A 15,787-nucleotide genomic window follows, 5' to 3' on the forward strand; every position below is an offset into this window, starting at 1 on the left:
TCCAGTCCCTTAACACCAACTTTTTCAGGTTTGCAAAGATTTAAAGATGCAAAATAAAGAAACCTTGCTGTCAGAAATCAATGTTTTTTGCTGCCAGTTTTTGGCAACATAATCCAAGGTGCTCTGAGGTAACAAAATTGGGGCTGGCTCCATGGGCTGCCCAGCTCTAGTTTAGCCAGAATACAAGTAGCCTAGAAAGGGAAAGACTTAACCAAGATATTGAAATTGGACAGAAATAAGCCACGTCTTTATTAGATAATATAGTGGTTCTCAGCATTTATATCTTAAATGCCATCTAACTCTGATCAGGAAATCTGGGTCCCACTGTGACAGAAACAAAAACTTCAGTTTTTTTTGAAGAAATACATTTATATGTTAATATCCATTCTGTTCTTGTTTTTATCATTTATACGTTTTAAAGATGCAATTACAGGTAGTCCTCGGTGACCCCATGACAGTGTGCTTAATGATAGCATGGGATTTGCTTAACGATGACAACCAGAAAATGCTGGAACTGTTGTCACTAAGCAGCGCAATCATGTGATGTTGCACTTTACGACCACGTTGCTTAATGATGGAAATTCTCGTCCCAATTGCCATCATCAAGCAAGGACTACCTGTAAAAGTTCAGTGTCTTACCTTTGGCCCATCTAGGCTACTTCACAGTCCCAGCTATGTAAGCATACAATTGATTGAAAACCACCAGGATAACATATCTGCACATGAGATACGGACCATTCTTGTTCTGCTGCCCCTCATGCTCTCAGATATGTTTGATCCTAGACAAACAATCATCAAGAACTTGAACCATTTCTGTGACTATAGCTCAGTTGTTTGGGACAGGACCATAGTATAGAGTCACTCCAAAGTGAGGTGGGCCATGCATAATACCTCCAAAATATTTTAATGTTATGTCTGCTTTTCCCAGCATGACAATTCAGGGCCAAAAATTAATCTCAGATGTGGGCAAAGTATGTGTGTCATCTTGCAGGACAGAAATTGTACAAGCATAGATTGCAAATTGCATGTGCCCTGAACCAGCTTTTAGTTTGTCCTATGATATTTCTACTTCACTAATGAAAGACAGTGAAATTTAACAGATTCACCCGCTACAATGTTTCCCTATGCTACTGAATTTTGATTATAAAGCAATGACTTTTTAAAAAAAGGTTATAATCAGATCCAAAATGATATTATCTGAATCTAAGCTTTTATAATTCATTGTCAGTTTTTCATTTTTCAGAAAACAAGAAGTTATTTTATGTGTTGATTGTTCCATTCCTCCTCATTGCCTTGGCTGGTATAATTATCCTTACTATATATTATCGAAGTAAGGGAAAACTACTGACAGGTACGTAACACCTAAAGATTTATTATATTATTACAAAACTACATTTATCTGACATTTTTATTTAAATTTCCTAATTTGCTTTTTATAAAAGCCAAATTATTTTTTTATGTTTCTCTTCTTATGTATTGTTTAAATTCTAAATTTTTGCAAGTCCATCACGGTTTTCACAAATATATCCTTGTGAACTAAAGCAGGAGCATGCAACATTTTCTAGGCTGAAGACTGCCCTTGGCTCTTGAGTGGTATCTCGGCAGCTACAGCTTAAAAAGTGAGGCCAGAGCAAAGAAGCTGGTGCAGCCAGGACAAAATCTAAGTTTGACTTATTTAAATTAGAATTGAAATTAAATAGATTTGATTGTGATTACTGCCTATGTATTTAATAATTTCTATGTTCCATGAAAAATTGGGGGGAAGGCACGTAAGGCCGCCAATAAAGCTGTAGATCAAGCTGTAGCTTGATCTACAGCTAAGAACTCTATCCCTCTTACAGTTTTCACACATGAAATACCTCTCTCAAGCTATCTCTTGGGTGAAAATTAAATGAAAAGTGTTACACCCATAGGTGCCTTATTAGTTCTATGTTACATAGAAAGGAATGGTTTTTATGGCAGTGTACAATTATGGAAGCATTGTTCAGTTCTTTGCTCTTCACATTTTCATCATCTTCTGTGCCAGACTCTGTAGAAGGGTGGCTGACATGCACAAAAACTTCTTCATCTGTTTCAAAGGAGGAAAGGCACCTGCAAGTGAATGTTTTTGTACACGCCAATCTGCTTCCTCCACTGAAATGATACGACTCCTTATAAGAAGTTGCTGGATCAGGGCCATTGGTTTCCATAGCACTCATGCATTAATAGATTTTGTTAAGCTGAAAATAGGTCTTTGAGACTTGATTCAGCAAAATGGTTTGATTCAGCTGAATACAGTTGGACAAAATAGTTTTAAATCTGAATTTTTTTCTCCATTGAGTGCTGACTTAAGGGTCAACTTGAAATAATTCAATTTCAGAATTGGATATCAGTCAAGGTTAAGTGGTTTCTGCTGTCTGGGAAGAATCCTCTAAATGAACTGGAGGACAGTAATAGCTCCTATAGCAAATCAAGACATAATAGCTTCTGAATTTGATGTCTGCGTATATGTCATCTAGAATTTTAGGTCAAGACAAAGATATTTTACCATTTTTATTTGCAGACAGTGGACATACTGATTTTTTAGTCTAATAATTAAATCTGTATATGGCATCCCCTCAGCAATATGTATAAACAAATGCATTCTTCCACACAAAGAGCAAGTAGTTTGCTGATCTAGTAATGTATTTTAATATTTTTACTGGATCCATAGAATACATTTCCCAGTAAACCCATGGAAACCCATTTCCTTAGCTCAGCTAATGACAACACTTCAGTTGATTTTTTTTTTCTTTTCAGCTCTTCCCAGTACTATATATATAATTGTTCTTTTGGTAATTCATGTGATATTCCTTGCAACAGACTACCCAACCAATCACCCACATACAGCTAGGTCATTAGCAAGTCAGTCATAGACTGATGGCACATGACATGGAACAAAGACCCAGGTGATATGGAACGTTCTGTTTTAGTCATGGATGGATAGTTGAGATAGACACATCTTCCATTTATAAGAATAAAGGGGGGCAGGGGGAATCACTTTGCCATTCACATTTTAGCAGAAACTCTTCAAAAAATGAACTTTTTGTAGCAAAGCAGATTTAAAAATAAATTCACACCAACATTATTTAAGAATAAAATATTATGCAGGTTTTATTATTTTGTGTGTGTGTGTCATCTGGCTTGCTTACTGATCTTTCTTAAAGTGTGCAAGTCTATTGAAATTAATGGTTTAAGTGTGCTTAACTCTGTGATAAGATTTAGTGTTGTTATATGTGTATTATGATAATATGTAATATATCTACTAAGATGGTTCACTATGAATAAATTGCTCAATCCTATTATTTAAAATTGAATATTTATTATAATCTAAATGTTTTTGTAGAAATTTTTTATACAGCTAACCATATTATATATGGTTGCATTTGTGATTCCCTAATATTCTGCTAAAACGCTAGAATCTAACTGATTCCTATTTCTGTATCTCCTTCCAGCAGATTTGCAATACTGGGCTCAGGAAATATGCCACCAAATAAAAGGGAAAAAGGTGAATTCTAAGGCTTTATGGATTTCCATACTGTTTCATGTTTTTTCCTAGTAGCAATCTTCTGATATCCTTGTTTTCTGGAGAACTCTTGAGTGGTGAAATAAAGTTGTAGATTTGTAAAATTGTTTGGTCGGTGCCATACCACATAAGGTCAAAAGGAAATGGTGAGAGCATAAGAAACAAAGAACCACAAAGACTCCCTTGGCTTTAAGTCATAGGAATTTTAAAAAATTGTTTTGAGTAATTTGTCTGCAGTTTGCTGAAATCCATTAGATTTTCCCATAACAGATTATCACTATTACTACTGAAAACAGTATAATTACTTTGCATTTCTCATTAGCTTTCCCGTGCAGAGAATTGGGCATATTTAAAGCTCCATATAATCCATTCTGCATACCAATTATTTTGCTTTTCTCTAATGATACAGTGTTTAAGTTAGTTCTTATTTAAATGTAGTCACTCTTTTTAGTCATGCTCTAATTATTGCTTTACATCATGTTAATATGTTGGTTTGTATACATTTTCAGAACCCTCAGGTAGACCCCTATAACTATGGAAAACAGATAATAGATGTCAGAACGCTTTAACCCTGGTAAAAATTCTAAGAATTACTGAAAAAGTTGATCATTCCGGATATAGCTAACACTGATAGTATCTGAATCTCTGTATATCCTGACTGCTTTTCAACACTTCACATACATTGCTTTGTAATTATTGTACTAGTTCTGCAAGGTAACTGCATATCACTGAAAAGGTTAGTCATTCAGGTTTTTTAATCTAGAGAAAGGATAGCTAAGGAGATTTCTGAAAGTAAACCCTATCTCATCAGTTTTGAAATACTAGGCCCCACAGTTATCAAGCACAATTAACTGGCAACAAATTCAGAACAATAGAAATAAGGGTTTAATTTAGATCTGGATTAAGTAACCTGGTACCTGGTGTGCACCAGTTTGACTATAGAGAGGTTCTTTGGGATTTCCACCTTTCCTGGCCTCCTAACTTTATTTTAATTAATAATTAATTAATTAAAACAAATGAAAAGCTGGTATGTTGCAAAGCCCCAGCACCATTTCTATTTAAAAATGCCTCTGGATCCCAAAAATCTTCTGAAGTACTAGAACATTTTTAAAAAGCTGTTTGCTATGTTTTGAAATGTGATAACATGACCAGAAAGGGACAAAAAGCTGGGAGGCTAGAAGGGGTAGCAGAGAGCAGACTAATGTTTAGGCTAGTAAATATGCCCATGATGGCAGCTGTTTTGTGAATAGAGAAGCCTCTCCATAGCAGCAGTTTATGACCAAATTCAGATGCCCCACCCTGTAAAAGAGATGTTTGCACTTCAGTTTTGGTGATTTTTTTTTAAAAAGAATTAGGCAGATTCACGGAGGAATCAAGGCAACTAGTTGGTTCTTCCCTGTTCTGAAGCAGTTTGATATAGTTGCTTAAGAATAATAGCCAGAGAGATATTATGGCCTTCAGATCTTAAAGCTTCCCCAGGGCTTCTGGTTGGTCACTTTGGAAAGTGGATGCTGGACTAGATGGATTTTGGTTTGATTCAGCAAGTTTGTCTTATGTCCCTGTCTTATAAGGGACATAAGTGGTAAACTCTTTGCCATTACAGTGAACCCATTTACATTATCTATTATTGATTGATTGATCATGTGTCATGAAGTTGATGTCGACTCGTAGGGACCACATAGATAGATTTTCTCCATGATTATCTCTAATCTGGTCCTTCCAATGGTGCGCCCATCGCCACTGTAACTGAGTCTATCCATCTTGCTGCTGGTTGCCCTTTTCTTCTTTTTTGTTCCACCTTTCTCAGCACTGGAGACTTCTCCAAAGAGCTAGGTCTTCAATAATGTGTACAAATTATGATTATTTGAGCCTGGTCATTTATGCCTCAGGCAAGAACTCTGGGTTGAAACTTAGTTTTTTTTTCCTGAAGTGTTTTCTTTTCTTGCAGGATTCTTCTTGTGATACATTTGTAAACACAAATGTAGCACATCCTCCTGGCCTTCAACTTTTGGGAGAGACTTATTTGTTGGATCTTGACAAATGCTGCTTTCCGGATGACATACATTACCCACATGAGCACCTCCTGAGTGAAAAAGATGGCCCTGATAAAATCCTTTATGGATCAAGAGAGGATTTCCCAGTGTTGTTTCTAACTACCATGTCTGAAGATGACCACTTTAAACAGATTCCTATGGAAGATGAGTACATGGACAAAGGATCCCATGGGCCATGCTATTTACCTTTAGTGAGCCAATCTGAAAGCAAACCTGAGTCACCCTTCTCTGAACCGCTAGAAGTGGGAGAGAATGATAGTTTGAATTACCTCTTCACAGGAACGGAAAATCTGGTGGAATTAGTAAACTGCTGTTGCTTGGACCCATCATGTGGGATGGATCCTATTCATGCTTCCTCACACAAATACCTGCAGAGTTCTTGTAATCAGTTCACTTGTAGCAAGATGAGGGATGTTGATAATGAAGATATAGGCATCTCCCTACTAATGTCTGAAGAAACACATAGCTTCGCTAGCTCATCTTGTAGACAACCTCCTAACAAACTGGACAATGCTGCAGGTTCCTTAAAAGAAAATGGATCTTCTCTGCTGGGCACCTGTGGTTTGGAATCTTCTTCTGTGGACCAAAATGGGTCAGCCAACAATATTGGGAACAGAAGTGACTCATCTGATGGAAAGGGCACAAAGGACCAGAATACAAAAAGAACATCTGAGTCAAGCTACAATGCTTCAGATCCCCCAGCAGCATCTGGTAAGCCCACTACACGTAGCTTACTTTATTGTTAGAGGTGGGTGGATATCATTAAGCATCTATAGAGAGATTGCAGCACGTATCCTATCTTGAAAAAGCTAAGTAGGGACAGATTTGGTTAGTACTTAGTTGGGAAACTAAGAGCCAGTTTGGGCTACTGATTAAGGTACCAGGCTAGAAACCAAGAAACTCTGAGTTCTAGTCCTGCTTTAGGCATGAAAGCCGGCTCGGTGACTTTGGGCCAGTCATTCTCTCTCAGCCCAGCTCACCTCACAGGATTGTTGTTGGAAAAAAAGAAGGAGGAAGGAGGATTAGTGTGTTCACCACCTTGAGTTATTTATAAAAATAATAAAGATGGGATAAGAAATCTAAAAAAAAAAAAAAAATCAGCTCTGTAGACTACGTTGGGAAATTAAAGCAATAGCAAACAATTTCTGTATTGAGGTCAAAACAATATGGATGTGTCCATTTGGTCTTCAGGGGTTGAGATCAGCTTGGAACACTTTTATACTGTTATCTTTACATTAAATAACAACATTTCAGCTCTTTATCTGTGCAATAGATGTAGCAGTACAGTACATATAACTCTGAAGTTCAATGCAGAAGGTGAGGAATAAAGGCAAGTCAAATGAAGGCATTGTAGATCTTAGATCTATACAGATCCGAACATCAAAATTATACCTGTTCCTTGCTCAGTTTTCAGAATACACTATTGTATAAAAATGGAAGTTAGAGGCAGAAAAGTGGAAGAGAATGTTTAAAGCAATTGCTTCATATTGTTTCATATTGTTTCATAGTAAGGCTTGCTCTGCATGTTAATCTAGCAGTTAATTTTAAAGATCATTTAAATAAGGAAGGAACCTTTATTTTTCTCTGAGTTTTTGGAAACGAGCTAGACCCAATGTGATTTTATTCTGTTGCCAGCGGTTTTTCTCCACCCAGCAAAAAAGCTTACACTTTTTTGGCACTCTTTATCCTGGTTAAGCTAGTTGGTGAGCCAATGTTGTGGTGATGGTTAAAATGAAAAAAAAAAAAAAAGCATTCACAGTCAACCTCCAATTATAAACTGAGAGGTACAACTAAAGAAGATGAAAATATTAGTCATACTTTTTAAAGGCGTCCTTTATACAGTATGTCAGCCTTGTCTAACCTGCATTCTCCAAATGTGTTGGACTCAGTTGACAGGCAGTTAGCTATAGTGGTAGACACTATAGTATAATTGCATGTGGCTATTAGCTATAGTGGTAGAAATTGTAGTCTGAAGCGAGTGTAGAGAAGATTGTTGTATAGGAACACTTGAAAAAGTTTTCAGAATATTTTGATGCATAATTATTTTATGCCCCTTGACAGTTACCCTATTAAACAAAATATGAAGTATCCATAATAATCACCACCACCACCACCACCATTTATTAAACTTGTATGCTGCGTGACTCTCAACAACTCTGAGCAGCTCACATCAAAGTAATTACAATAAAATCAATACAACATAAAAGATGAAGATAAAAAATGGCAAGTGTAATGAAGCTAGGGGTCTCGCTCCCCCTCGCCAAAGGCCAAGTCTTTGTGGCTCTTCTAAACAACAGCATAGTGGGGGCAATCCATATCTTGGGGAGAATCTCATTGGATGACAGGTGCTTCTACAGAGAAGGTGTGCTTCCGAGGCCTCAATAAATGACATTGTTTAATTCAGTGTTGTCCAAACTTGGCCACTTTAAGATGAGTGGACTTCAACTCCCAGAATTCCCCAGCCATCCATGCTGGCTGGGGAATTCTGGGAGTTGAAGTCCACTCATCTTAAAGTGGCCAAGTTTGGACAACACTGGTTTAATCGAAGGAACCTGGAATGTGCGGGTTATGGGATGAAGATGGTCCCTCAAGTAACCAGAAGTAAAACAATGAGTTCTAAAAAACTGAATAATTGCTAATTATCAGCATATATACTTACAGGTAGTCCTCACTTAATGATGGAAATTGGGACCAGAATTTCCATTGCTAAAAGATGCAGTCATAAAGCGCGACATACGTGACTACACCTCTTAGCAATGGAAATTCTGGCACTTCTGGTTGCCATTGTTAAAGCAAATCACCGTGGATCATTGTGAGGACATCACGGGGTTGCCATTTGCGACCCCCTGCCGGCTGCTCCACTGACTTTGCTTGTAGGAAACCAGCAAAGAAGGCCACAAATGGCAATCACGTGACACTGGGACACTGCAGCGTTGAAACTGCAAGGCAGACACCAAGTACCTGGATCACAATCATATGACCACAGGGACACTGCAACGGACATAAATATGAGAACCACTCGTTCAGCGCCATTGTAAGTTCAAACAGTCACTGAACAAGTGGTCATTAAATGAGGACCACCTGTAGAATAAATCCCAATGCTTTCCAAGCATTGCATTCAGTTGCATCCATTGATGGAACAGAATACTCTTCCCTCTTTAATCCCTGCACATTCTCCAAATCTAATTCAAATATTTGGAGGAATCCCAGGAGCAGACGGCAAGAGAGACTCTCATGGGGTGAATATAAGTTCATTCACATAATGTTGAATGAGGCCTGGAGATTATGTTGCATTTTCAGAATTTTCCTCCTCTGGTGAATTATAATTCTTCTTTAGGATTATAACTCTTCACATCCTTGTCCCTCTACCTCAAACTCTAGGTATTGCACAGGAATACAATAACAGGAGTCCGTAACTGATCTGTTTTTGCGCCACTCTAAATTATTAATCAAAAGTTGATGAGAAAAATCACAGTGGCCCTATTTATCACATGAAAAGTAAATGTTTCTCTAAGAGATTGCCTTGGAAAATGTACATTGGAGAAGCTGGGTAATTTGACAGCTTTGGATGATCTTAATGCCTTTCCAGTTTCTCTGGTAAATGAAGAACGCAAAGGTGGTTGTAGCTTTCTGAAGCATCTTGGTCCAAGAAACTAGTAATGGTGTTAGGAGGCCCTTCAAGCCCTAGAGTCTGCTTAGCACAGGAATGGTCATCCACATGAGCTACAAAAGGCTCCCAACATCCCATTTAAAGCATCCAGCTTGGATAGGGCTAAACATTTTTGGGCAGTTTTTCATTTTGATTCTTTTAAGGGACAGCTCTAGGGCCTTAGGCCTCCATGAAGCTTGAGACTCCAATTTTTCTCCTTAATCTGTCCAATGAAAAAAATGGTCCAACATGTTTAGCACCATCCACTCTGATGAAATCACAACTTGACAGGCCATATCTGCTGTGCCCCCCAGGCAGAACAGAATGGGAAAGGAAAGGCGGGGGGACAGGCTGAAAATATTTATCTACCCCTGACTTAGCAGCACTAGAGCTGCTTTGACTAGGCTCATGCCAATTTTATAATCCATGACATAGTTTCCTTGTTTGTGGCTTAGTATGTTGGGCAAATCAAGCCATTACAATTTATTCCACAGTCCATAGTTTAGCTTGCTTGAACACAGGCAATGTGAATTTGGAGTTGTCTTTTTTTCCTCTTAATTCTCAGTCTGCTTTGTGGGAACTTCCCTTTCATAATTTATTTTATAATTGAAATTTAAATATACAATCTTATGGATCAGTAGTTTGTTTCTGCATGTATAAAATATGGCAGTCTTGATATTGATTGAAAGTCATTTCTTTTAAAAAAAATTGTGCATAGGCAGAACTATACTGTAAGCTAGTTCTGCTACCTTGATTCCATCAGCGTGTGTGTGTGTGTATATATATGCTATGACAGAATTTCTATATTCTTTAGATATGGGAATCACCTCCTTTTTTCTACAGCTAATGGAAATGTACACTTCAATAAGAAGCAGGGAACCAATTCTTCATAAGAGTTTTCTCCAACATAGGATCATTAGAGTCCAGTGCAGAAATGTAACACTGATTGATGTCTTAATAGCAGTTAGATGATCAGGGGGCTCAAGTGTTCCCCAACAACAGTTCTCTTTTCTGAGCTAAGCAAATGAGCGTGTTGATACATTTCACTAATCAACAGTGGCTGGTTTAATATAACACACTAAGCTAAAACAGAACAAAATACTACATGGCTTTGCATGTTGTGTCTGTCCTGTGTTCTCTGCTTTTAATGCTCATCATCATAAGAACAAAATGGAATCCAATTATATTATAAATTATCCAATCGAAATATAACACATTATATTAAGCCACAGATAATTAGTTAAACCACAATTGGCTTAATTCATACAACAAACCAAACCATAAACTATAATTTACTTGCTGGGTTCACACAGCATGCTGAATTAAAACTAAATTAAGCATATTATGACTTAAGTGTGATTTATGCAAACTTGGTGCCAAAATAATGCTAACTGGCAGAACATGCAAAGCTACAATATATTGCCAATATCCTAATTTTGATTAGGTGTTTCAGTAGTGTTACAGAAGCATTATACCCATTTACCTATAGCAGAAGTGCTTGCTTGTTTGGGTATAAGTTGAAAATATCTCATTTTGGCACTTATGAAGGCTATTCCCATTAATCTACTAGAGTAATCTGAACATGAAAATTTCCAGAAATGCACGCAAGATTTATAAAGACAATATTTTATCTCCAGTTTTATGTTTTATCTCCAGTTTTTACTTTTGCACAAACTACATCCTTCCTTGGAATATTGACTGGTTGTGATCCTCTTACTGTGATGTTTAAGCTCTCAAAGTGCAGACATGTTGTAATCTATTAATTGTGTATGTACCTCTTTCCCTCTGCTCTGACCCTTTTTAGGAAATGTGACGGGAAATGGGAACTCTACATTCATTTCAAGTGGACAAGTCATGAATTTTAAAGGTGAAATTATTTTTGTCTATGTTAGTCAGAACTCCCAAGAGGGGTCAATGTCTCCTGGAGCAAGTGACGACAGCCTGGGGAACCCAGTGCAAGAGGAAAACCTAAACCGCTGTGAGACATTTGCAGGCAATGCTCACCAGTATAAAGAAAAATGTGCTGAGATCAATACATATCATGGCATGGATCCTGGAGAGCCTCAAAGCACTCTGGGGGGATATAAGAGGACTTTTGGACCTATTAGTCAAGAAGAGAATTACGAAAGCCAGAAGAAGAAGCACCTCTCTCATGAGGCCTCACAGCCTATTCAAGAGGAAGGAAAGGCAGGATATTCTTAAGGAAGATGGGACATTGATGCAGACTAATGCTGGTTACTGGTATTCAGTTGAAAGAACACTACCATTCACTGAACATGATCTGGAAAACAGCATGCGGATAGCACTAATTAAGCAAAAGAAATCTTTTGTTGGTTGCTGAGATGTCAGACTGCTGTGACTGATGGTTTACAAGTGGGTTCTTTGCTCCACTATAAAAACGTAGAGGAGACTGTTGAATACTTTTATTGCTATGTGGAATATTCTGGTTTTCCAAGAAAAGGGTAATGCTTCGGAATTCAGAGATGAGATGCGTTGTGTCATTGCCGTTCTTCCAGATGCCAAGGATGATGTTCCTATGGAATTGACACATGCTGCTTAAGACTTTTGTCCACAGGCTTTGTGTTTTTAGAATGGTGGCTTCTGTTTATGTACAATGGTAACAGTAGCACAGCGCCCTTACTTTTGCTGTAGAAAAAATAGATGACAGTCCAGTGAAACAGATGTTAATTTTGTCTGTCCTCATGCTTCAGATAGGATTTCTGCCTTTTTTTTTTTTAATAGTTCATATACTGTACATTGTTTAAGTGTTTATCCATGAGCTTAAATTTTTTAAAAGGACACTGAAATTGCTCTGGGTCTGAGTAAGGGTAGCTTCATGTCACCCTACACTCCTGCTGGGCTGTGTTGCACTTTTTCCTGAGTTTGCCACTGGATGAGTAAATAGTGAGTTGTGCTTATAGAACAGCCCCATTACTCAGTTTTCAATTGCTACAAAGCCTATGATTCCAAATTAAAACAGTACAACTTACCCTTTGTGTGTACCTACAACCCCCACCCCCCCCCACACACATTCTCATTAATGGTGTGAAAGAAGACTGACTGCTAATAAGCACTTTTTCTCAAGACAGGCAGGACAGATGGGCTTGTGTATTTTAGGTAAATAACTTACAGTGATCAAGCATTAACGTTATTCCCAGTCATGGTCTGGCAGAGCAACTTCCAGTACAGTATGCACAGAAAGATGACTAGTGCATTTAATATCATCAAATGACATTAATCCATATCTGAGACAAGCTGCCTTTGGATTGTATTGAGACTGAATTCATTGTATTGTTCTGTATTGATACTGGCATACTAAGATTCCAAGGCCTTGAGGGCATCTCTTGACATTATTGACATGCTGTATACAGTATATATTTTAAAATGTCTAAAACTACAGTAATTATTTTATGAACTGAGGAAGTGGGTTTCTTAATGAATATTTATAATAGTTTTATTTGCTAAAATTCTGATTTTGTAAAAAAAATCTTACTAGTGATATTTTGCCAGCTGTCTCTTTAACATTGACAAACTCTGTATTGTCTCAATATTTCCAAAACTTGTTTGTGGCTAGTAATTACTCCACCAAGTTTAATGGATGGTGTACCAAAGAGTCAAGAGTTCAGCTTCCCCATTCTCCCCCATCTTTATTTGCAACCTTTCACCTTTCTCATCTACTGTATTAACCCCTATGGAAGTGATGTGAGAAAAATAAGTAACAGGATAGACTCATGCAAATAAGGCACAATGTCATCCTGCTACTTCTCTAATTTTGAGTGGAACGATTGCATCTTCTTTCCCGAGCATATAGAATCAAAGGAAATAAATGACATCTTGAATAAAGGGCACAGATTCACACACAGTTATGCATGTGTTTTGTACGTAGTTTGTAAGTTCTAAAATGGATTTGAGGGTACTGTCATTTACTGTACTACAAGTATATTGTGTTGGTGTGAGGACAGACCAAAGAATTTATTCCACGATACAGAATAAAATGATAAATATAATGGTTTTGATGCTAAATATACACAAAGAATGTAAGATGCATATACTGTCCCATTGGAATACAGCATGTGAAATTTCTTCAGCACAAGGTTAGTCACAGTTAGGAAAGAATTTTCTGCCAGGGTTAGGCTGACAGTTGCTGGCTGGCTGCACAGCCCTTTCTAGTGCATGGCATCCTCTGTCAGAAGCCCAGATGCTCAAAGATTAATCATGCTGCCTTCTGCTGGCCTTTTTTTCCCACTACAGTATTATGCACTCCTGAGTTCCCGATTAAGCAGCGTATTAGTGCGGAACGCCTGTCTCTCTCTATCCTGCAGCATTCAAGCGAACACACACAAACAGTGTTAGTGCTTTTGTTGTACTAACTAAAATATGTAATACGTCTTCATAATTATCAGAGAGAAACATTGGAATGTGCCTTTATATTAGGTCAGCTGGACTACCTACCTTAGAAATATCTGTTCCAAAAACCAGCTGTTCTTCAGGGTCTTCCTATTACTGCTCTTTTGGGGCAGTGTTCATTCGTGTTCTACATTAATCTTTGGGACACTATTCTGATCCATCAGAGGTTTTTTTTTAATGGATTTTCTTTCCAGTCTCAACAATCTCTTTCCATCTGTTGTCGGCTATTTTCCCTATCATATGAAGTTTTTGTACTCAAAATTAGTTACATATGTGGGCTTTAACATACATTTTCCCAATGTGTGTATTTAGTGAAATTTCTAGGGCATGTTTATTTAATGTACATTTCCTCAATGCATTTTTAAAGGAAAATTTCCTCTTTTATGTAACTTTCCCAAATATATGCTTGTTTTGTTCACAACTTTGACAAATATATGCTGTTTCATGGGCTCATCTTCTACAGATGCGTTGTACGGATTTTTGACTGGAGAATAATGGACAACAGCAGATTCTATTTGTTGCTACCAGGGATTTTTACGAATCACACTCATGCGAAACAAATGGTAGAAAGACTGAGGTCACACTGGCATTATAATACTGAAGTGATTATGTGGAACATTAGGAATAGGTAACTTACAAGAAATGTACTCCAGAAGAAATTAACTTCATAACTGACATAAAACATGCATTTGAACTTGAGGAGTAAAAGTCAGGATAAAGTTGTTCAGTGCCCTCAGAAAGAAAAGGATATTACAGAATTTAATGTTGCACTAAATTTGAGGCTAGGTTTGTATCAAAGATGACGTGTGTTTTGGTGCACTAAATAAATATTAAAAAATAGATGCGTATTTGTAGCTGAATCTCTTTCACTTGTTTGTTCACCATATTCCATTCTGAGTATATGTTCTTAAAATGTTTTGAGTGCATGTGTGTAAATCTTGATTTTATAGTAAAACAGAATTGGTCACCCTCAGTCAGGAGAAAAGCATGAGGAATATGAGTCTGATTCCAAAATTTTGTTCCAAGGGTCAATTTTTTTTCCTCCTCCAAGGAAGGAAAGAGAGGATGCTTTAGAGGGATAAATCTCTTTACAGAACCCACTAAGCCTGCTGTTTTTGAAGCTGTTCTCTAACACCAGTGTACAAGTAGTCCTCGGGTTACGACCACTTCTTCAGTGACCATTCAAAGTTACAATAGTGCTGAACGAGTGGCACTTATGAGTGGTCCTCAAAGTTCTGGCTGTCGCAGCACCCCTGCAGTCATGTGATCACGATTTGGGCGCTTGGCAACCAGCTTGCACTTATGACAGTTGCAGCATCCCGCAATCACATGATCACTATTTGCGACCTTCCCTGCCGGCTTCCCACAAGCAAAGTCAATGGGGAAGCCAGCAGGGAAGGTTGCAAGTCGCTTCTGTAATTAGCTTCCGCCACCTTTTCTCCTGGGGAGCCTGGATCTCATATTCCATAGCACCCCCCACCCACACTCTAGTGTGCACCCATCTGCAGCGCCCCTTCCCACCCACACTCCATAGCATGCACCTGCCCGCAACACCCCCTGCCTGTGGCCTCCACTGACCAGCCCCCGCTGGTCCACCTGCACTCTGTAGCACCCGCCCACAGCACCACCAACCCATTGCCATTGTAATCTGAGGATTACCTGGCAAAGGAAGATATACCAGTACAAGAATTATACTGGAAGAGACCATCCAACTATCATTGATTATGTGCTATCAAGTTGGTGTCAACTCTTAGCAGCCAAATAGATGGATTTTCTCCATGACAATTTGTCCATAATTTCGTCCTTCAGATCTTCTGATGGTGTGCCCATTGCCACTAACTGAGTCCATGCTTCTTGCTGCTGATTGTCCTCTTCTCTTTCCTTCCACCTCTCCCAGCATTATAGCCTTCTCCAGAGACCTAGGTCTTCAACTCTATCATTACTTGAGATTTAAATTATGCATCTTTTGATTCTTTGGAAGGACAACAGCCAACTCATCACCCTCACCTTTAATAGGTAGATTTTGCTATTCATATGTTTGTGCACACAGATTAAAAAAAGTGACAAGTAACTTTTCTGTAACTGGCTGAATGGACTTCTGTCCATTCACCCAATTCATTCACTTTCCCAAGC

General features: G+C 38.1%; 1 protein-coding gene across 1 annotated transcript in view; it reads left to right on the forward strand.

Moving 5' to 3' along the window:
• TNFRSF11A (TNF receptor superfamily member 11a) overlaps positions 1–14,682 on the forward strand; it is a 40,224-nt gene extending 25,542 nt beyond the window's left edge. Inside the window, 5 exon segments of the mRNA XM_007429877.4 lie at positions 1,244–1,351; positions 3,474–3,526; positions 5,493–6,309; positions 11,052–11,438; positions 11,441–14,682. Of these exon segments, the coding sequence (XP_007429939.2) occupies positions 1,244–1,351; positions 3,474–3,526; positions 5,493–6,309; positions 11,052–11,438; positions 11,441–11,466 (1,391 nt within the window). The 3' untranslated portion in view covers positions 11,467–14,682.
• The last annotated feature ends 1,105 nt before the right edge of the window (positions 14,683–15,787 follow it).

The sequence above is a fragment of the Python bivittatus genome, unplaced genomic scaffold, assembly GCF_059951505.1.
Source record: "Python bivittatus isolate LINGU-HERP-01145 unplaced genomic scaffold, Pbiv_v1 ctg000840_np1212, whole genome shotgun sequence".
Taxonomy (NCBI): Eukaryota; Metazoa; Chordata; class Lepidosauria; order Squamata; family Pythonidae; genus Python; species Python bivittatus.